Consider the following 22,880-nt stretch of genomic DNA (forward strand, 5'->3'; position numbering starts at 1 on the left):
TGCTTGGTCTCAATCTATAAATTCTCATGTTTGTTCCAAGATGCCGACAGCTGGAGGGAAATTGAGTCAAGAGAGAAGACAGTAATGACTTCCTCTTAGCTGGCTGGAAAACTCGCCCTAAGGCCACTTCACTCTACAACTTCTATTCCCTAGTTTCTGGTCCCATCAACATCATGGGTGATTTTAGGTGCCTGGAATCTAAAATCACATTGAATACTCTCAGTCCTACATTTTCACAACTTTCTCGACACCAGTGACTATGGCTCATACTACATTTTCTCAACTTTCTCGACACCAATGACTATGGGTCACACCTAGCTTAAACATTGCCCAGTTGGAGATTTCAAGGAGTGCTGACATCAATATTTAACCATTTTCTCACATGTCCAGGAAGAAGGGGAGATCAGTTACTGTTTTTTGTGTTCACCCTGTCAACATGGTTTTGGCATGTTGTCTAGGCTGGTGTCAAACTCTTGGGTTCAAGCAATCCTCCTGCCTGGTTTTTACTCAGACTATGCTGGCAGTTGATAAGATTGTTCCCACTCAGATTAAGGGTGGGTCTGCCTTTTCCAGTTGACTTGCTCAAATGTTAATCTCTTTCGGTCACACCCTCACAGAAACACCTAGGAATAATACTTTACATCCTTCAATCCAATCAAGTTGACACTCAGTATTAACCATCACAGTGACCTTCTTTGTCTCTTTTTATAGTTTTTGTCTTGAAATCTATTTTGTCTGATATAAGTATAGTTACTCCTGCTCTTTTTTGGTTTCTATTTGCATGGAATATTTTTTCCATCTCTTTATTTTCAGCCTACGTGTGTCTTTATAGATGAAGTATGTTTCTTGAAGGCAAGGAATTGTTGGATCTTATTTTGTAATCTATTCAGCCACTCAACTTCTTTTGTTTGGAGAGTTTAGTTTATTTACATTCAATGTTATCATTGTTAAGTAAGGACTTATTTCTGCCATTTTGTTATTTTTTATTCTGGTTGTTTCATGGTCTTCTTTCTTCTTTTCTTCTTTCCTGTCTTCCTTTTAGTGAAGGTGATTTTCTCTGATGACATGTTTTAATTTATTGCTTTTTGTATTTTGTGTATCTGTTGTATGTTTCTAAATTTGAAGTTACGATGAGGCTTGCAAATAGTATCTTATAACCTATCGTTTTAAACTGATGACAACTTAACAGTGATTGCATAAACAAACTAACAAATAAGTAAAGAGAAACTAATAAAAACTCTGCACTTTAACATCATGCCCCTACTTTTAACTTTTTGTTGTTTCTACTTATATTTTATTGTACTGTCTTTGTCTTAAAAAGTTATAATTATTATTTTTGATCACTTCATCTTTTAGTCTTCCTACTCAAGATATGAGTAGCTTGCACACCATAATTACAGTGCTATGATATCCTGTTTTTTTGTGTACTTACTATTACTATTGAGTTTTGTGCCTTCAGATAATTTCTTATTTTTTATTAATGTCCTTTTCTTTCAGATTAAGGAACTCCCTTTAGCTTTCTTATAGGATAGGTCTGGTGTTGATGAAACCTTTCAGCTTCTGTTTGTCTGGGAAAGTCTTGAATTCCTTCATGTTTGAATAATATGTTCACCAGATATACTATTCTGCAATAAAGTTCTTTTTCCTTTGGCATTTTAAATATATTATGTCACTCTTTCCTGACCTGCAAGGCTTCCACTGGTCTACTACCAGGCATATTGAAGCTCCACTGTATGTGATTTGTTTATTTTCTCTTCCTACTTTTAGAATCCTTTATTATTCATCTTTGGGAGTTTGATTATTGAATGTCTTGAGTTAATGTTATTTGGGTTAAATCTGCTTAGTAACCTTCTTGCACTTGAATATTGATATCTTTCTCTAGGTTTGGGAAGCTCTCTGTTATTATCCCTTTGAATAAACTTTCTACCTTCATCTCTCTATTTCCTCTTCAAGGCCCAAAACTCTTAGATTTTCCCTTTTGAAGTTATTTTCTAAATATCATAGGCATACTTTCATTCTCTTCTATTCTTCTTTCTTTTGTCTCCTATAACTGTGTATTTTCAAATAGCCTGTCTTCAGGCTCACTAATTCTTTCTTCTGCTTGATTAATTCCACTATTAATAGACTCTGATGCATTCTTTAGTATTTCAATTGCAGTTTTTAACTCCAGAATTTCTACTTGATTCTTTTAAATTATTTCAATCTCTTTGTTAAATTTATCTGATAGGATTCTGAATTCCTCTCTGTGTTCTCTTGAAATTTCTTGAGTTTCCTCAAAAGAGCCATTTTGAATTATCTGTCCGAAAGGTCACACGTCTCTCTCTCTCTCTCTCTGGGATTAGTCATTGGTTACTTATTTAGTTCATTTGATGAGGTCATATTTCCTGAACGGTCTTGATGCTTGTGGATGTTCATTGATGTCTGGGCTTGTTTGTACCCTTCCTTCCTGGGAAGGCTTTCTAGGTATTCAAAGGAACTTGGGTGTTGTGATTTAGTTTTTGGTGACTGCAGCTGTATCTGCATTAGGGGGCACCCCACGTCCAGTAACACTGTGGCTCCTGCAGACTTGAAGAGATACCACCCTATGGTCTTAGATAAGATCTAGAAGAATTCTCTGGATTATCAGACATAGACTCTTATTATCTTCCTTTTCTTTCTCCAAAACAGAGTCACTCTCTTTCTCCTCTCTCTCTCTCTCTCTCTCTCTCTACCCCCCTTCTCTCTCTCTCTCTTTGTGTGTGCTGAGCTGCCTGGAGCTAGAAGAAGGGTGACACATGTACCCCTGTGGCCACCACTATGGAGACTGTGCTGGGTCAGACCCAAAGCCAGCACAGCACCAGGTGTCACCAAAGAACTGTGGTAACCACTGTCTGGCTACCAGCTATGTTCGCTCAAGGCCCTAAGGCTCTAGAGTCAGCAGGTGGCAACGCCAACCAGGCTTGTATCCATTACTTCAGGATGCCAAGTTTCCAACAGTCCTGGGCAGGTCCAGGGATGCCATCTGGGAGCCAGGACCTGGGGTGAGAAACTTTAGGAATCTACCTGGTGCTCTATTCTACTGCAGCTGAGCTGGTACCCAAGCCCAAGGCAATGTCTTTCTCATTCTTCCCTCTTCTTTCCTCAAGCAGAGTTGTCTCTCCCCTTGGCCACCACTGCCCCAGGCCCACGGTGAATACTGCCTGGCTACTGCTGATGTTCATTCAAGGATCAAGGGCTCTTGAGTCAGCTTATGAATGCTGCCAAGCACAGGACTCTCCTTTCAAGGCAGTGGACTCAACTATGGTCACCAGGGCAGGTCCAGAAATGCCATCCAAGAGCCAAACCCTGGAATTGGGGACCCTAAGAGCTCACTTGGTTCTCTACGCCACTGAGGCCACACTGGTACCTAAGCTGCAAGACAAAGTCCCCTTTATCCTTCCTTCTACTTTTCTCAAGCAAAAGGAGCCCCTTCCCATAGCCACTGCAGCTGGAAAGGTGCTTGGTGACATCTGAAGTCAACATATCTCTTAGTCTCACCCAAGGCCAATGGCAAGTACTTCCTGCAAATTATTGAGGGTCCCTGGCCTCTAGAGTGAGCAGGTGATGAATGCTGCCGGGACTGGGTCATTGCCTTCAAAGCAATGGGTTTCCTTCTGGCCCAGAGTGTCTAGAAATGTTGTCTGGGAACTAGGGCCTGAAATGGGGGACTCAGGACTCTGTCTTATGCCCTATCCTACTGTGAGCTGACATCCAACTTGCAATACACAGTCCTGTTTACTCTTCCCGCTCCTCTCCTCACGCCACACAAAGGAGTCTCTTTCAAAGCTGCAAGCTGTGATGCCTGGTGTTGGCAGAGGGATGATGCAAGCACTCCCTTGGCTGCACCAGCTGGTGTCTCACTAGATCATATGCCCCCCAAGTCCACTGGCTTCAAGCCCAGCACACCATCAGGAGTTCCCCCTAGAATTGCAGTCCTTGTGACCTAGACAGACTTTTAAAAGTTTCTTTAGGACCCCAGAGCACTTCAACCTATGGTCGTGAATCTTTTTGGAACTCAGGTTCCAACCATTGGGATGTGTAATTCCTTTCTGGCAAGGGCTGGTCTAAATGCTCCCTCCACGGGTGCTGGTTGAGCTCTGCCTGGTGTTGTTTCTTGCTGTGACAGAGCAGCACTGGGTTCCAATGCAAAGCCCCACAATGACTGCACTATTCCTCCTGCAAGTGCAGAGATTCTCTCTCTGTTCCATGCGGCAGCTGCTGGGTGATGAGGGAGGGGTGGTGTCAGCAATTCAAGACTGCCTTTCTTACCTTTATCACCTCTTTCAGTGATATGAAGTTAAAACCAGGTATTGTGATCACTCATTGGATTTTTGGTTGCTATGAGGGTGCTTTTTTTGTGTGGATAGTTGTTCAATCTGGTGTTTTTGCAGGGAAGACAATCAGTGGAGGCTTCTATTCAGCCATTTTGCTTCACCTCCCTTGGTAATCTCACATTTAATGAGTGCTAAGTACTTTGAGCTCACTGTGCTTTTAAATTTTGTTTTACTTCTGGCTGCTTAAAAATTTCCCCATCTCTGGCCAGGTGCCGTGGCTCATGCCTGTAATCCCAGCACTTTGGAAGGCTGAGGTGGGCGGATCACGAGGTCAGGAGTTTGAGATCAGCCGGGCCAACATAGTGAAATCCTGTCTCTACCAGAAATACAAAAATTAGCCAGACATGGTGGCACATGCCTGTAGTCCCAGCTACTTGGGAGGCTGAGGCAGGAGAATCACTTGAACTGGAAGGCAGAGGTTCTAGTGAGCCTAGACTGCGCCATTGCACTCCAGCCTGGGTGACAAGTGTGAGACTCCATCTGAAAAAAAAAAAAAAAAAAATTCCCCCATCTCTTGAAGCCAGCAATGCAAAACAAATATCATTTAAGCAGGACCTAGTTGTTTTGAAACAGGAAGACCTCTCAAACATCTAGTCTCAAGTATTTAGCAGAGAAGTTCCACATATCATTTTTTACCTATTGCAATCTGGCTTTAACCCCCACTACACGTCGAAGCTACTTATGCCAAGTCACTCAATGTTTTAATTGTTGCCAAATTTAACATGCGCTTTTAACTTATTTTCATACGTAAGCCTCCTGCCCATGCAGTCCCGAATGCTCCCTTTTTCTTGAAACTCTTTTGTTCTTTTGATTGTGTGATATAGTTATCTCCTATATATTCTCCTATCTTACTGGCTGTGCCTTTTTTAGCCTTCTTGGGGAGGTCCTTTTAACCTTTCTACACATACTGATGTCCTCAGAAATCTATCTGCAGCTTTCTTCACCTTCTACTTTGCATACCTTCCTGAAATAATGTCATCAACTGCTAGGCTCAGTGCGCTGAATTCCCCCATCATGTCTTGCACTTCCAAGCTTTTATACATGCTTCTCCCTCTGCTTGGAGTGTGTCCTCTCATACTTTTGAAAACCAGATTAACAAGTTGAGTCTTTTCTTTCTAAGAAAGACTCAACTCAGGTCGGTTCTTCTCCAAGATGCCTTTGCTGACATCTAATCTACATGCTCCCAGAGCACCTTGTATCTACCTCCGCCATTGCATTTTACACACTATATCATAATCATCTGTTTACTGATTTGTCTTCCTGACATAGTTATGCTGTATCAGCAGTGTCTAGCACAGGGCCTAGTCCATGGTAGATAAACAAATGTTTGTTGAATAAATAAAAGAACATCCAACTAAGCAAATGAATGAATGGGTAAGTGATTCTGGAATGGACAATTTGGGGTTTGGAAAGAGGGTAAAGGATGTGAAAGAAAAGCAGAAGAAAAAACGGGAAATGACTGGTATATTTAAGCAGCTTGTTTTGTTACCCTTGTTTACGTGGAATAAAGTTGTCATTTCATTTCATCAAAAGTTTATTGAGCATCCAGTATGTGCTAGGCACTCTGCTGGATGCTAGTAATACAAAGATGAAGATGAAAACAACACAAAAACAAACAAACAAACCCCAATTCCTTACTAACCCCTCCCCACCCCCAATTTAAGGCAGATTTGGCTTAAGCCTGGGAAGCTGGCCCCTCAGGGATTCAGCACCAGGTATGGCATGCTCTCATCTCACCCTCACCTTCACCTGTGCATCTCAAGGCTGACCAGCAGGTACTCCTTCTCCAAGTCCTGCTGCCTCTTCCACCTTCCTGAGAAACTTTCCCCTACATTCATTATCTCATTATGGATGAGGCACCTGGGAAGTTTAGGGGCGCTGTGAAGGCACACCTGCTCAAATGAGCCTGGGGAAGTGCCAAGGGACAGGGAGCTGAGACAGGCATGCTGTTGGGGTAAGGGCAGAGGGGGCAAACTAGAAATGTCAGTGCTTCTGGGGCTGAGACAAAACTTGACCTGGTGTGTAGGTGGTGGGTAACGGGGGCCTTGGAATAGCTCCATGGGATGATGGAGAATCAGAGCTAGAGTTTAGGAGGTTGGGAATGGGCCAGGGATGCAGGGACCCTTGGAGGCATTAAGGAGGAGGGGATGGAATACACAGAGGGCCTCCTTCTCTTTCAGATTTGTAATTTCCCTCTCTCCTGACACAGTAGATTACTGCCACTCCTATGAACTGTTCAATAGGTGGTGGCATGGGCATGTCCTGGCTACACAGCGGCCCAGTCTCTTTATTTTGATGTTAGTGTGATTAGGGAGTCTGCCCTTGTTCTGTGCCCTGGGACCCGAGCATGTGGGAGCAGGGCAGATGGGTGGCAGGAGGCCAGGGGTTGGATCATGTTCCCCTGAAATGCTGGGAAGCAATAAGCCTCCTCCTCCTCCAACCATTTTTCTGGAGATTAGGACTTATTCTCACAGCTGGAGGAAGCTCAACAACTTTCCTGAGGACAATGATTGTTTGAAAGGCTTGTTTTGTAAGGAAGCCAGGACGAATGTATGAGTTAGATGAGCTAAAACAGTTCCTCACTTGGTCTAGTTTCCTGGGCCAGGGGAGTAAGTGGAATTCACTTCTCTATACGAATAAGCCCATCCATCTCTTCTGTTCATGAACAGAGACAAAGAATGCTTGGCATGACATGCCTCTGAGGGAGGCTCTGGGAGGAGGTCAAGCTGGCAGGTTCGGGTTCTTTGCCCTTGCTAGGGCCTAGGTCAGAGGGAAAAGAAACATACTTGTACCCTTCCCTCACCACCTCGTAGGTCCCCAGGTACCAGGTGCCCAGGGAAGAAGGCCTTCACAATGATCCCCCAGCTCAGAACAGCCCCTGCACACCCAGTAACCGGCATCTGGCTTCTCCTTAGCTTCGTGCAGCTGTGGATTTTGGGAAAGTGGCCTCTCTAATCTGAGCTTGCCAAAAAAAAAGTGCCCCAGCCCTCAGGCATTTGTTCAGTGGGAAGGGTGGCGGGTGGGAAACAACACAGCTCCCTGGGAAGAGCACAGGATAGTCAGGGGCGGGTTAGGTTACTGATGTTAGTTTCCATAAAACGCTTTTGGGTGTTGGGCCAGAAATTTAATAATCTATGTGGTCCTAATAGGGCACAACCTATACCAAGTGAGAACACAGCCTGTAAACCGGAAGCAAATGCTCCCCGGTTTCACCACCTCAACACTGCCGCCTCCGCGCACCCGCCTCCGTCTGCGCATGCTCATACGCGTCCACACCCGAGACACCCGCGCCCCGCCGGGACCTCCCCTAGCCCCTAGTGCGCCGCGCCCCGGCTTCCCAGCCCCAGCCCTCCCCCCGGGCCGCTGGCCGCAGACCGCGGGCGCCTCTCAGGGGGTCCCGAGGCGGCTCAGGCGCTGATCTCCACCGGGCCGGCCTCGTCTTGCTCGCGGATTATGTGCACGCCCGCAGTCCGCAGTGTGCGCGAGGTGCTGCGCGAGCGGCCGGGCGAGCTCGGGGCCCGGGGCGGCGACGTGTGCGTCCGGCCGGTGGCTGGGGAGCGCGCTGGGGAGCGCGGGTAGCGGCGGGCGGAGCGGATGGGCAGCCCTGGCGAGCGGCCAGGCACTGCGGGCGACACGGAGTAGCCGGGCGGGCCGGGCTCCGTCGCGCTTCGAGGCTCCGGGGACGGGTTCTCCTCGGGCTCCGGGGAGTCCTGCAAGGACACGCGCCGCAGGGGTCAGGGGACAGTCAGCCCAGCCTGGGTGCGCGCCTGGTGTTAGAGCTTGCTGGAATTCTGAGGGGAGGGACCCAGTTTCCCTCTGCACGCCCACCTCCTGGAAGGCTGCAGGCAGGTCTGGTTTTCCTGGCGATATGCCACACTGAGCATGGGGCCTCCTAGCACGTAATAGGTGTTCAGTAAATGTTGAAATGCGATGATTTGAGTGCTTTCCCCCTTTACTGTCCTCTTTCTACCCATCGTGGACAACCTGGGACAGGGTTAGTTGTGGAATACTGGGGAAATCACCAGAACTGGTGTCCAAAGACCTAGGTTTGAAACCTAGATCTGCCACTCATTGACTTGTTTAATCCTGAGCAAGTCATTTAATCTCACAGCCTTGTTTTTTCTAATCTCTAAAATGTGCATGACACAAATATTTCACAGGGTTATTCAGAGTACTGTAAAGCAGGGGTCCCCACCCCCAGGCCAAGGACTGGTACTGGTCTCTGGCCTGTTAGGAACAGAACGGCAGAGCAGGAGGTGAGCGGTAGGCCAGAGAGCAAAGCTTCATATGTATTTACAGCCACTCCCCATGGCTTGTATTATCGCCTGAGCTCCGCCTCCTCTCAGATTATTGGCTGCATTCAATTCTCATAGGAGCACAAACGCTATTGTGAATTGCGCATGCGAGGGATCTAGGTTGCGCGCTCCTTATGAGAATCCAATGCTGATGATCTGAGGTGGAAGAGTTTCATCCTGAAACCACCCCCACCACCATCCATGGAAAAGTTTTCTTCCATGAAGCCAGTTCCTGGTGCCAAAAAGGTTGGGGACTGCTGCTATAAAGGGATAGGAATATAGTATGGCTCCCTAGAACCAGGCATGTGGGAGGGGCTCACTGCATGTTTCTGGGCACCCAGCCCAGAGCTGCTCACCTTGTCCTTCAGGATGTAGAGTGCCATGGGGTTTTTCCGTTCCTGATCACCACTTCGAGGGAGGGTGTCTGCTGCACAGGGGAGAGAAGTGGGTGGCTGGCCCAGGTACAGACTCTCCCCACCAGCCGGCACCTACTCTCTGTGCTTCCCAAATGGCCCGCCACAACCTCCACCAACATATCTGAATATCCTGGCTCCTACCTTGGCCAAACCTCTCCCTCCTCTGCAGTCTTCGTGCAGTTGGTGGGGGAAGGGTCCCTGCAGAGCTGTTTTCCTTGTCGCCCAGTTCTGCCTTTTCCCAGCAGCCCACTGATCTGAGTGTTGATGGGATGGGTGAATGGGTGGCTGGGAGCTCACCTTCTGGTTTCAGGCGGTCATCATTCTGATCCATGTATTCCAGGGAGTTTTGCTTCTCTAGCCTCTTCTGTTTCCTGTGAATCAATCCAGCCCCACCATGAGCCGAACTATTGAACATGAGCAGAAGATCTAGCGGGGACACAGGGAGGGATCTGATGGCCATAAAAGAGGCCTTGTGACAGGAAGATGGGCTGGGTACAGTTCATGAGCTTTGGAATGAATCACATCTAGCTTTGCACCTTGAGTCTGTCACTAGCGTTGTGACTGTGGGCAAGTCATTTAACCAATCCTAGTCTCAGTGTCATTATCTGTTAAACTGCAGATAATCATACTTAAAAGGTAGCAGGCTAATCACAGCCACAGTGCCTGGCCCCAGAAAAGGTGGTTGGCAAGCGAAAAAACTATTGTTACTGGTGCTGTGGTTGTGGGGGCTTGGGAGCACAAGATGCTGTTGCATACACAATGGAAGAATGGACCTCTTGGGAAGAGATGCAGAGCCCTGGGATGAAAGGCATAGGTTTGGGATGGATTGAAGGACTCAGGTGCTCAGGAGAGTTACCCAGACCTTTTGGAAGGTTTCCAGCAGGCACAGACTGTCACCAAGGTCACAAGGAGGAAGATGCCTCCTGTAGACAAGATGATGTAAAGGGAACTTCTTCCTAGGGAGAGAGAGAAGCAGAGAGGCAGGAGGGACTTCAAAGGGGCAAGGTGTGGTAAGCAGAACTTCTGCCATGGAAGCAAGAGAGGGGGAGCCCCAGGCTGCATGCCTTGCTGATGCTGGTGGTGGAGCTTGCACAGAACCCACTGCCCACCTGTTGGTGTCCTCCATGGATAGTTGGCCTATCGCTGTCCCCCTCCTCCCAGTGACATTCTCTGGGATGTCCTCAGTCCCTCATGGTCACCTGCCTCTTGGGGCTTTGAGTCCTAAAGGAAAGCCTGCAGGAAAACTCACTGTATACGGTGATCTTGACAGGCAGGCTGCGGCCCTGGCTGATGGGGTTCTCTACCACGCAGCTGTACAGGTCGTCATCCTCCATAAGCACGCGGGTGATGGTGAGCACCTTTTGGTCCGGGGACAGGAGCATTCTCGAGTCATTGAGGAGGGGCTTGCCGTCCTTCAGCCAGGTGTAGCTGGGCTTGGTGCCATTCTCGTGTGAGCAGTTCAAGGTGAAGGCCTCGCTGAGTTCCAGCACAGTGGTTGAAGCCACCAACACCTGTGGCCTCGAAATGGGCACTAAGCCACAGGAATGGGGGAGCCTGTGAGTCATTGGCTAAGAAGTGTCTCCCTTCCCCTTTTTAGCTCCTTGCCTTCGAACACACCTTTAACACTACCTTCCAACTCAATCTGTGGGCTGAGAAGACTTCAGACATCCTAAGTCCAGTCCTTTCCCATCACTTATTCATTTGTTTCACTGATTATTTATGGAGCACCAACTAGGCATAGCGGGTACAATGCTGAACAATGCAGACATGGCGTTGCCCTCATTCCCTCTTTCTAAATGCCTTCCCATGAACCCTGGGCTTTAATGTCTTAAACTGACCCAGCCAGGAAGATATTTTAGTTGGGCTAAGCCTGGGTCCTACTGTTTAGGTTCAAATCTTGGCTCTATCACTTCTAGCTGTGTGACCTTGGGCAAGTTATTCCACCTTTCAGTGGCTCACTTTCCTCATCTGCAAAATGGGGATGATGATATTAACTATCCTCAGATTATTATAAGCGTTAAGTGAGTCAACATATGCAAAGCACTTAGAATAGTTTCTGGCACATGGCAATCACTCTACATGTTAGCTGTGCTGTGCCTGTCTGCCAACTTCTAACGTCCACTTGCCTCATTCTCAGCTCCCAAGTGCCTTTTGGGTTGGTTTTCCCTTGGTCTAGCTGGTGCGCTGGGCAGACCCTTCCCCAGTCCCACCTGCCAGTCTTGCCTCTTTCCCTGCCAGAGCACTTTACCATCTACAGTAAGGTTGATGGTCTTTTCCCCAGTGAAGGTGTCGTCAGTGATGGAGATCTCAACCTCATAGGTGCCCTCATCAGCCAGCTGCAGGTCGCTGAGAAGCAGGGAGCCATTTTCAAAGAGCCGGATACGATCTCGATAGTCAGGCCGCAGGGTGCCGATGACCTCCGTGCCAATGGACTGCACCACGGTCACTGGCTTGTCCCGCTTCAGCTGCCACTTCACTACAGGCCTGTCGCTGCTGGTACTGCTGTACTGCACAGAAAGCAGAGCCGACTTCCCCACGGTGCCGTGGATCAGACGCACAGGGCTGGTGATGTTCACCCCCTCCAGGGGGTCTGTGAACAGAGGCCCATGAGGAAGAGGGAAGCGTCAGACCCTGGGCTCCTTAGCCCACTCCCAACTTTAAGTCTTCTGATCTCCCAAAGCCTCGCCCTCTGGCTCTTCACTCCCTGCCAATCCTGGCTTCTTAAGCCTGGGTGCTATCTCCTCCCCCATAGTAGCTCTGTGCACTCCTGCTCCTTTGTTCTCTCTCACAGCCATCTCACGGCCTTCAGTCCTTCTTCTACCTGGCCCTTTGCCTCTCTGGCACTTTGTCCATTGCCTTTCTCTCATGGAAGAGTCTAGCACACCCACACCCTAGGAGCTCCATTCGTAAAAATATTGAACATCTCCTATCTGCCAGACACTTTTCTTTGTCTTTAGGATATATCAATGAGCAAAGCTGACAAAAATCCCTACCCCCATGAAGCTTATAAGTCATTAGACCTCTGGGTGAATTTGTCAGATCTTCTCAATTGGGGATTGGGAGGGTGAGGAGATGGAGAAAGCACGGAACACAGATTCACAAAGAAAGGAGTAGGTCATGAGACAGTGCCAGTAAAGGGAAAGCTTAGGGGCCTGAAGACAACTTGACCACTTTCTAGTTATACCAAGAGCCTCCCCTGTCTTTTTTGCAGATGCATGTAGTGTCTTACTAGGCCCACTCAGTGCAGAACAGTCCTGCAACTAGGAAGGTGGTTTTGGGAATTCACCCAAACTCCAGCCCAATCTGTACCCCTAGAAGAGGGATTTGGGATGGGCAGAACAAAGAGCTTAGAATCAGAAAAGCTTTTTCAGGCTGGGCTCTACCTACCTCTTACTGGCTATGTGGATTTGGGTACATAATCATTTTAAGCCTCATTCTTCTCATTTGTAAAATAAGGATAATAATAACAAGGCTGGGCACGGTGGCTCACGCCTGTAATCATAGCACTTTGGGAGGCCAAGACAGGAAGATCACCTGAGGTCAGGAGTTTGAGACCAGCCTGGCCAACATGGCAAAACCCCATCTCTACTAAAAATACCAAAAAAATTAACTGGCGTTGTGGCACGCGTCTGTAATCCCAGCTACTCGGGAGGCTGAGACACGAGAATCGCTTGAACCCGGGAGGCAGAGGTTGCGGTGAGCTGAGACAGTGCTGCTGCATTCGAGCCTGGGTGACAGAGGACTCCTCCATCTCAGAAAAAACAAAAACAAAAACAAAAAAAACCCAACAGCAACTGCCTTATCAAGTTCACAAGATTGGAAAGTACAATATGCATATTTGTCATTGTCATATAGCAGACAGAACACAAAACTGAGCAGAGTTTTGGGCCCTATTATTGATACGTGACTTAGGAGGGTCCCATCTCCTTGGAGCTCAGATTTCCCATAGATAAAAGGAGTAGTAGGCTGGATGGTCTCATTGGTTTGTTCCAGCCCTGTAATTCTGGGATTTTACCACTTGTCCAATGGATGCCCTATCCAGAGGGCATTTCAGAGACCTCTTAGGAGCTTTGGGACCTGAAAAGACACTGCTATTTGATGTCACCTAGCCTTGCAGAGCAATCCTACCACCCGAAGGAGGGTCTTCTGGAGAGGACGCCAGTTGGGAGCTGAGCTGAGTTTAGCTGAACAGGCACATACATGCCAGATTCTCAGTCCCTCTGCACCCGCTGCCACTTCCTTTGGCAGTCATTCCCTCTGAAGCTCCCTCTTGCTTTCTCACCCTTATTTCTCACTCTGCTGCTGCTGCTGTTCAGTGCTGAGGAAACTGAGCTGTACCTTTTCATTCCTTATTTCTCTCCTTGTGCTTAGAGGGCCAGACCAAACCAAGAGGCAATTAAGCTAAAAGGTTGGTGGTGAAGATCAAAGCAAATTTTATTTACTAAACATATTAGATCAATTTTTGGAAAAAGTGCTTTGCTAAGTAGTAAGCTCCTCATCTTTGGAAATGGCCAAGGAAAGCCCAACTGGCTATTTTTACACTTTGCTGGGCCTCAGCTTCCTCCTGTGTACATTGAAGTAGCAGGACCAGAAGATCTCTAGGGACCTTCTTAGCTCTGACTTTTTTTTTTTTTTTTGAGACAAGGTCTCACTCTGTCACCCAGACTGAAGTGCAGTGGCACAACCTTGGCTTACTGCAACCTCTGCCTCCCAGGATCCAGTGAACCTCCCACCTCAGCCTTCCAAGTAGCTGGGACCACAGGCATGTGTCACTATGCCTGGCTAGTTTTTTTTTTTTTTTGGTATTTTTTGTAGAAACGGGATTTCACCATGTTGCCCAGGTGGCTGGTCTTGAACTCCTGAGCTCAAGCAATCCACCTGTGTTGGCCTCCCAAAGTGCTGGGATTACAGGTGTGGGCCACCACACCTGGCCCTAGCTCTGACATTCTACGATCCGCTACCTGCCAGGAATGTTAGAATGATAAAACCTTAAAAGTAGAAGAAACAGGTTGGACGTGGTGGCACATGCCTGTAATCCTAGCTACTCGGGAGGCTGAGGCAGGAAAATCACTTGAACCCAGGAAGTGGAGGTTGCAGTGAGCTAAGATTGCACCACTGCACTCCAGGCTGGGCGACAGAGCCAGACTCCATCTCAAAAAATAAATAAATAAATAAATAAATAAAATAAAGCAGAAGAGACAGCTCTACTGATTAAAGCTGAATGTGTGAATATCATATGCTTGCTGTTGAATGAAAATCTTAATTTGGGGCAAGCAAAATGAACAATATAAACTATTTTCAGACTTTTAAAAATTAATGATACTTTCTTCCCACAAAATCTTAAATAAAAACGGACAAATGAAATGTGGTTCCATCTCACCTGCTATGGTAGAAGAGGTGGTGGGGATGAGTCCTGTCCCCCTCAATAACCTAAGGAGCAACTAGGAATCCCTATTGGCTCTGTGCATCAGACTAAAGTCCATTTGACCACATGATCCATAAGGTTTCTTCCAATTCTTAATTTTTGTGATTAAGAAATTAGGTCCAAGGCATGGCTTGATTTAGAAAAGCAAACTTTCAAATTTCCCTGAGTAGGCAAATAGGCTTTGGTATGTATAACAAGAGGTGGTCCTGAAAAAAGTCATGAGCTTTATTAAAGGCCACTGGGGTGATGATCAAATAGCTGGGGAACATCTACCTCCTTTCTCGGGACCCAATGTGCAGTAGTATGCTATGTAGGTGAGGGTTACATATGCAGAGGCATCCTGGAGTTTAGTAAATTGGTGTGTGAAAGGAAAATAAATCTTGGGGCTCCAAAATCACTAAGCTAAAGGGAAAAGTCAAGCTGGGAACTGCTTATAGCAAACCTGCCTCCCATTCTATTCAAAGTCACCCCTCTGCTCACTAAGATAAATGCATATCTGATTGCCTCCTTTGGAAAGACTAATCAAAAAAAGAAACTCAAAATAATGCAACCATTTGTCTCTTATCTGCCTATGACCTGGAAGCCCTCTCCCCACTGAAGAGTTGTCCCACCTTTCCGGACCAAACCAATGTTCGTCTTACATATGTTGATTGATGTCTAATGTCTTCCTAAAATGTATGAAACCGAACTGTGCTCTGACCACCTTGGGCACATCTCATCAGGACCCCCTGAGGCTGTGTCACAGGCATACGTCCTCAACTTTGGCAAATAAACTTTGTAAATTAACTGAGACCTGTCTCAGATATTCGGGCTTCACAGGTTTAATGACCCCAAGCACCAAACTTTGAGGATTCTCATTTCCTTCTTCTAGAGTCTGGACAGTGACAACCTCAAAAACAAGTAGAAGGGATTTCCCCTTTCGCTTCTATCCTCTGTGGCCTCCTGGAGCTTTCCTGGCTTCCACGCTCTCCTGTCCCATCCAAAGTCCTAGGAGCCTTTTCACTATCTATTTCTCCCTGAGGCCTTTCTGCCCATTTAAAGTAGATTTGTTCTGGATAAGAATATTGGAGGAGTTATGGCCTACAGATTGCCTGAGGCCTTACCCTCCTTTAGATAAGTCCCCTCATCATGCCTGTGAACATGGGCATGTCCGTGGGTCAAAAGGATGTATCACATGTGTTCATAAGTGAATGAAGGAGTCTTTCTTGAAAGCTGACAGAGCAGTTTGCTGAGCAAACACTGTTTCCCAAAAACTGTAGCCAAAATCATGCTCTGTATTAAGTTCAGGGTTCCACAACTTTCAAGGGACACAGAGAACTGGGACAGGAGCCAAAGCACGACACAGAAATGAGGAAATAGCTCACAACTAAGGTCCAGAGTGGAAATAAAAGGACTAGGACCGCTCAACCTTGAGAAGCGATTAACTTAATCATTGTCTCCAAGGCATCATAATGTAGAAAGTTTCTGTTCCCACCAGAGGCTGAAGAAAAGGAAATGAGAGCTCAGCAAATTGTACCTTATCAACCTCAACAATGCAGTACTGGAGTAGGTCGTTGGGCACTCCTCAGGTAGGATTTTGAGCTGCTGTGATGCTGGGGAATGTCAAACTTTAGGGTATAAGAATGCATCTGCAGATAGCCTTGGCTTTTCTTAATAGGGTAGTCCCTTAGAGAAATCACCATCCACTCATTTTTATGTGTTCCCTTTGCTGAGCCAAAGTTTCCTTTCGCCAGTATTTGTCTTAAATTTACCTTTTAAAAGTGCCAATGTGGGTAGTGCCAAATATGTGTTCTAGGACTTGGTCTATACACACCTTATCCATATTCCTAACACCAAAGGTTGCTGCCATGTCCCTTTTCATCTGAAAAGTTTTTGGTTTAGTTTGGGTCTGTCTCCACAAAGAAGTCTCTTCATCCTTTTGGCCGTCATAGATACCCTTCCTTGGGCTTTCTCCAACTGTATTATTTCCTTTTATGGTGTGGTAGCCAGAACTGCATCTAATAATCCAAGGGCAGAACACCTCGGTTTCCTAAAAGGAAAACATATTGTTTCTGCTTTTGGTTTTTAATATTATTCCTAATTAATGAGGATCTGAGAAAACCACCCCCTTCCTTTGCTGTTACTGTATAGGTGCATCACTTATTGTGTGGATGTTGGGGCTGCTGTGTTGTATTCTTATGTTGTTATCCTGTTGAGGCCTACAAGTCATTTGAAGCGCCAGTTATTCAGGGATGTGAGAGAAAACCAGGAAACAGAAGCTGTGAAGAAGGCTTTTGGGATCCAGAAGGAAAGGAGCTGGTAGCTTTTTATCTACAATCTAAGGAGTGTAGATGTTCAGGAATGTGTACCTAGTTAATAGGTATCAAGATGGCACACAGAGATTTACCATATTTGTGGACTGGAACAGTCACTCTTGTTAAGCTGTCAATTCTCTTAAACTGATTTATAGTTTAATACAATGCCAATCAAAATCCCAGGAGGTTTACTTTGTGATCTTGACATGAAGATAGACAAATAGATCAATAGAAAGTCTGAAAACAGACTTAAATATGATTGCTCAAATGATGACAAAGGTGATACTGCAGTGCAGGGAGAAAAGTTCTTTTCACAAAATAGTGCTGGGCCATGTAGGATAAAAATGAATTGACCCTTACCTCACACCTTACACAAACATTACCTTTGGATGGATTGCAGATCTAAATATGAAAGGTAAAACAACAACGTTTGAAAAAGAAAACAGACTACGTCCTTGACTTGAGGGCAGACACAGATCTCTTACAAAGGACACAAAAGTGGTAACCATCAAAGAAGGAAATGATACATTAGACTCAATAAAATTAAGAGCTTCTGTTCATCAAAAGATACTATTGTGAAAATGAAAGGCAAACCATAAAGTGGGAGGAGATGTTTGCAATACATATATACTATAAAAGGCTCATAAGCAAAATATATAATTTAAACTCCCACAAGTTCACAATTTTAAAGAAATTCAAACAACACAATAGGAAAATTGGCACATTAATTTTAATAGAAATACAATTTTAAACTTTTTTTTTTTTTTTTTTCCAGCGACAAGGTGTCACCCTGTTTCCCAGGCTGGACTGCAGTGGCATGACCATACCTCACTGCAGCCTCAAACTCCTGGGCTCAAGAGATTCTCTTGTCTCAACCTCCCAAGTAGCTGGGACTACAGGAACACACCACCACATTCAGCTAATTAAAAAAAATTTTATAGGGAAGAGGTCTTACTACATTGCCCAGGCTGGTCTTGAACTCCTGGCCTCAAGCAATCTTTATGCCTTGGCCTCTTAAAGTGCTGGGATTACAGATGTGAGCCATCATACCAACCTTAAACCAGAATTTGATACTGGTTCATACCCACTAGGATGGCCAAAAGGAGAAAAAGAAAATACAATTATTGGGAAGATATGGATCATCTGAAACTCTCATACATGTTGATAGGAGCGTAAACTGATACATTCATTTTTGAAAACCGTTTGGCCATATCTATGAAAGCTAAACACACAAATACCCTATAATTAAGCAATTCTACTCCTAGGTGTATCCCCGAAAGAAATGCCCATATCTGTTCTCCAAAAGACATGTACCATTATAGGATGTATAATAGTAACAACTCTATTCATAAAGCCCCAACAGGGCTAAGTTGGTTGGGTTGGTTTGGAAACAACCAAAGTGTCTATCAAAGTTGAATAGAGAAATAAATTGTGGCATATTCATACAATGGAATACTATACAGCAGTGAGACCAAACTAAGATAACAACATAGATGAATCCTACAAACTTGATGTTCAGACATAGAAGATTGAATACATATGATACCACTTATAGAAAGACATGCAAAATTAATTTGCATTAGAAGTTAGGATACCACTATAATCCCAGAGGGAAGACAGTAGTAACTGAGATAGTATGAGGGTGATTCTGAGGTGCCAAAATGTTGTTTCTTGATCTGGGGGTTGATTACATGGGTTTGTTAACTTTTTAAAGGCTCACCAAACTGTATCTTTATGCTAAATGTACTTTCTTGTATGTAATTTTTAATAAACAATTTTAAAAATGACAGCACCTGCAATGTGGGGGTGAACTTGGGGCTAAAGAGCATGGAACCTAGGTAAGAGACTTGTTTCTATTGGGTGCCTAGAGGATGGAATCTCTTGTTATTCCAGACAATAAAACCATGGAAATCAGATTACCTAGATTTATGGCATGTTGTGCCTATGTCTGTCAGTTAATGTCCTGGTCTCTAGAAAATTCTTATTTGAACATTTCATAAATTGGAATTTAAAAATTGGGAAATAAAAATGATGAATTTAGAAAAACTTCATTTGTCCATGCCAGGGCCAGACTGTTAAAGACTGTGTGCTCCGTGACGCCTCAGGGCTAGCTTGGTAGTGTCTGCCATAGTACAAGATTAAAGTAAAGATTGGGGAGCCAGAGCCACATGGTCCAGTCTCCCCTTTAGTGCCAATCTTAAAAACTACATTTCCCAGCCAGCTTCCCTTGCTGTGAAGTATGGCCATTTGACTGAGTCGTAGCAAAGAGAACTAGTGCAAGTGATACATATCACTTACAGACCTTGTTTAGCAAAGTCTTCCTTGTAGTATGTCTCTCCATTAAAAAAATAAAATAAAATTCTCTACCTGGAAGAAAAGAAGATAAACCTCATGGTGATCTTTGGAAGCACATGTCAAAGTTGATAGGGCTCCATTGGCTTGGTCCCTGAAAAACTTCATGGAGTAGAGTCCTTCCTCTTCCCAGGTCTAGTCTGAAACTACAATGGACTATCACATAGTTAATGCCAGGAACTTAAATTTTGGAATTTATTGTTCCCAGAAGCAGACATTTTCCTAAATAATCTATTAGGGATGGGAGGGATTCCTTCTAGAATCTCAGCTCTTATTACTCTTTAGTCCACAGCAGTACAATGGCCTCTCCCAGCACTTACCTCTTATCTATCATAGGTCATTAACTAATATCCTATTAGCATAACTTACATTATAACTTTTTTTTTTTTTTTTTGAGAAAGGTTCTTGCTCTGTCACCCAGGCTGAAGTGCAGTGACATGATCATGGCTCACTGAGGCCTTGACCTCCCTGGTTCAAGCAATCCTCCCACCTCAGCTTCCTGAGTAGCTGGAATTACAAGCGTGCACCACTAGGTCTGGCTAATTTTTACATTTTTGTAGAGATGGGGTTTCACCATGGTGCCCAGGCTGGTCTTGAACTCCTGGGCTCAAGCCATCCACCTGCCTAGGTCTCCCAAAGTTCTGAGATTACAAGCATGAACCACCACTCCTGGCCACATTTAGAATGTTTTGATGTATTTACTAAGTTACATTTTTCCACATACAATATCCTTGATCACCTTTTGTTTTGTCCCAGTCTTACTGACTGACGTGATCTTTCTGTAATTTTTTCCCCTACCATTTGATGACCAGAAAGAGTTTAGGGTCATCTCTGCTTCGTATATTTGTGTCATTCCTATTCTCAACTCACTATCTCCATACCTTCAGCTCTCGTTATTTCTTCAGCTCATTGTCATTTCACCAAAGCCAACAGTAACTTCTTAATTGCCTTATCCAATGGGCTCTTTCAGGTCTTTGTCATATTCGATGGTGTTGGTTTACTCCTGAAAACTCTCAACTCCCTTGATTTTCTGGACAGTACCACAGGCTTCTAGTCCTTCTGTCTCTCTGACTGTTCCCTCTTTGTCTCCTTAATAGGCATTTCTTCCTCTGCCTTCCTCTACAAATCTTGAGGTTACATGATGTTTCATTTTCATCCCATGTTTTTCCCCTCCTCAGTAATATTATCTATTTTTATTGTTTTAACTCTCACCTATGGCCTGACAGCTGCCAAATACCTCTCTCCAACCCTGACCTCTCTGCCACCCAACTCCAGGCTATGTAACATCTTCACACAGAAGCCTCATAGGTATTTCAATCTAAACATGTATGATATTCATTTTTTTGTTTAACGTTTCACACAGCAATCCTCCCTCCCTCCCTAAATCCTCCTACTTCCTACAGGTCACTAGCTCCTGACTTTACCTCTAAAACATTTTCTCAGCGTGCCTCATTCCCTCTATCTTTATTATAATTTCAGTCCATGTTATTTCTCTTATTTCTCTCCTGATCTATTGCAATAGCTTTTTGACCTGTGTTCCCCTCAAATTCATATGTTGAAGTCCTAACCCCCAAGTACTTCAGAATGTGATCTTATTTGTCAATGGGGTTACTGCAGATCTAATAAGAAGGGATCATAATGGAGTAGGGTGGACCTAATCTAGTATGTGTCCTTATAAAAAGGGGAAATGTGGACACAGACATGCAAACACGGAGAATGCCATACCAAGACTGGAGTGATGCTGCCACAAGTCAAGGAATTACCAGAAGCTAGGCGAGAACCCTAAGGCAGAACCCTCCCTAGAAGCTTCAGAGAGAGCATGGCCCTGCTGACACCTCGATCTCCCACTGCTGGCTTCCAGGACTTTGAGATAATGCATTTCTATTGCTTAAGCCACTCGGTTTGTGGTATTTTGTTACAGGAATCCTAGAAAATGAATGCAAACTTCCTTTCTTATTTTATTTGCCTCCAGTTTCCCCTGCAATGGTCCCCTGCAGACTGGGTAAGCTATCTGAAAGGTATGTGTAACCCCGACAGTTCCCAAATTAAAAACCGCTCACTCCCCCACCTCTCAACCCCCAGATTATGAGTCTGGTTTACAAAGCTCTTGCCTAACTCAATTCATGCTTTTCTCTCCAGCAGTGATGAACTGCTGGGCTCCGACTAAACACTTGATGTTATTTCAAGCTGTTGACCTTTGCTCATTTCCCAACCCTAACACCCACTTATATATACTCCTACCTTTTTTCCCCATCTTTTAAAATTCAGTGCACACATTCCTTCTACCAGAAAACCTCCCCCTGATATTCCCACACCCTGTGTCCTACCGTATCAACCCCTGCTCCACCAGCACCACCTTCCCGGATGGGGTAGGTGACCTTTCTCTGATTGCTATGCATTCTCTGCATAATTGACTTATGATAGTTCCTGCAGTTTAGTAAAAAGATCTCTGCATCTCTTTGCCCCACTAAGTTGTGAATTCCTCGGCACTCTGTAACTCTGTGTGTGTGTGTGTGTGTGTGTGTGTGCATATGTGTATGTACTCATAAATAGGTATACTTAAATAAGATCACTTCTCGAAGGATTGGTAGGGGGCGGTAGAGGAGGTAAGCAGCTATGGAGTGGAGTGAATTATGGATAGGTGGGTATGGCTATCCCACACTAGGAGGCTCATTATCTCCAAAGATTCTTTCATCTGCCTTACTATTCCACACTCAGAGAGGCCAGAGTCGGGGACTGGGGAGGTACAAAAAGAAGATTTCCCCTACCCCCGCCCCTCAAGCCCCACCACAATCCCTTGGAAAGAATGCCGGACTGGCCCACGCCAACAAGTCATCCCATACGAAATGGCCCAGTGCCCGCCATCTAATGTACTGAATGCCGTGGGAGCTCCAAAGTCATGCAGCCTTTTGGGGGAAGGGGGCAGGGGCCGCGCGGGAGGCACACGGAATAAAGAAATATGCTCAACACTAATGCCTGAATTCCCTGAGATGCTTCCCACGGCAGCTGAGCTCTCCCCCACTCCCGCCCCAAAGGCATTCAGGCCCTCCACTCTCCCCTCCCTCTGCTGCAAAAAGCCCCGGGTCCTTTCTTCAGACCCTTTCTTACCCTCTGGCCTCCTACCTGTCTGGATCAGAAGAAGGTAGACAAAAGGAGCGAGGTGTAGGGCCCTGGAGGCTCTGGACAGGGCTCCCCTTTCTCTCTTCATTTTGGATGGCGTTCTCCAGCTCTAGTGGAGACAATTAGCATGATTTCTCCACTCTGGGCACGTCCCCTTTGTACCACTCGGAGTTTCTCTGCCCGAACACAACCCTGCCAACTTCCCTCTGAATACACAGAGCTCTGTGTATTGCTGGACTTGTTCTTTCCTCTCCCTCAGACCTGGCATTTTCTAGTTTCCTAGCCCTACATCCCCAGTTTGGAAGCGGGTATCTGCTTAGGAGATAATCTCCAACTCAGGTTCCAACATGGGGGGCACCGGCAGCCCAGCAGTTGGTTGCTTGTTGGTGCTGAGCCCCACTACCTGGGGAGATGAGGATCTGGGCTCAGAGCACTGAGCTGGGACACACACTTAACTGGACTTTGTGTCCCAACCTACCCTGTCTCCACCTCACAGTCCTTCTCCCTGAGGAGGAGGGTACATGCCAGGACAGACCTCCAATAAGCTCTGAAAAGGGAGGGAGAAGAGCTTTTAAAAAGCTGGGAAGTGAAAGACTCCAGAGAATTGCTGAAGAAATGGAAAACCC

At 45.6% G+C, this 22,880-nt stretch overlaps 2 protein-coding genes across 2 annotated transcripts; one reads left to right on the plus strand and one right to left on the minus strand.

Annotated features, from left to right (window-relative positions):
- The first annotated feature begins 5,714 nt into the window (after positions 1 to 5,714).
- HEPN1 (hepatocellular carcinoma, down-regulated 1) lies at positions 5,715 to 7,318 on the plus strand. The gene is given in 3 exon segments (XM_025355843.1): positions 5,715 to 5,726; positions 6,379 to 6,450; positions 6,453 to 7,318. Coding segments are annotated over 3 exon segments (291 nt in total). The 3' UTR covers positions 6,660 to 7,318.
- Positions 5,874 to 22,748, minus strand: HEPACAM (hepatic and glial cell adhesion molecule). The gene is made up of 7 exons (XM_025357018.1): positions 22,258 to 22,748; positions 11,312 to 11,653; positions 10,313 to 10,594; positions 9,926 to 10,019; positions 9,361 to 9,434; positions 9,004 to 9,074; positions 5,874 to 8,062 (listed from the first exon to the last, which is right to left on the minus strand). Exons 1-7 carry the CDS (start codon positions 22,340 to 22,342, stop codon positions 7,760 to 7,762), a joined length of 1,251 nt encoding a protein of 416 aa, XP_025212803.1. The 5' UTR covers positions 22,343 to 22,748; the 3' UTR covers positions 5,874 to 7,759.
- Positions 22,749 to 22,880: the final 132 nt, after the last annotated feature.

This window comes from Theropithecus gelada, chromosome 14 (genome assembly GCF_003255815.1).
Source record: "Theropithecus gelada isolate Dixy chromosome 14, Tgel_1.0, whole genome shotgun sequence".
Classification (NCBI taxonomy): domain Eukaryota; kingdom Metazoa; phylum Chordata; class Mammalia; order Primates; family Cercopithecidae; genus Theropithecus; species Theropithecus gelada.

Bases quoted from the DNA above. Each gene is read 5' to 3' on its own strand.
- HEPACAM (XM_025357018.1), bottom strand. From the start codon at position 22,342: ATGAAGAGAGAAAGGGGAGCCCTGTCCAGAGCCTCCAGGGCCCTACAC. The intron at 10,595-11,311 runs GTAAAGTGCTCT...CCTGTGGCTTAG, and splicing joins CATCAACCTTACTGTAGATG to TGCCCATTTCGAGGCCACAG. The intron at 10,020-10,312 runs GTGAGTTTTCCT...CTCTCTCCCTAG, and splicing joins TGTCAAGATCACCGTATACA to GAAGAAGTTCCCTTTACATC.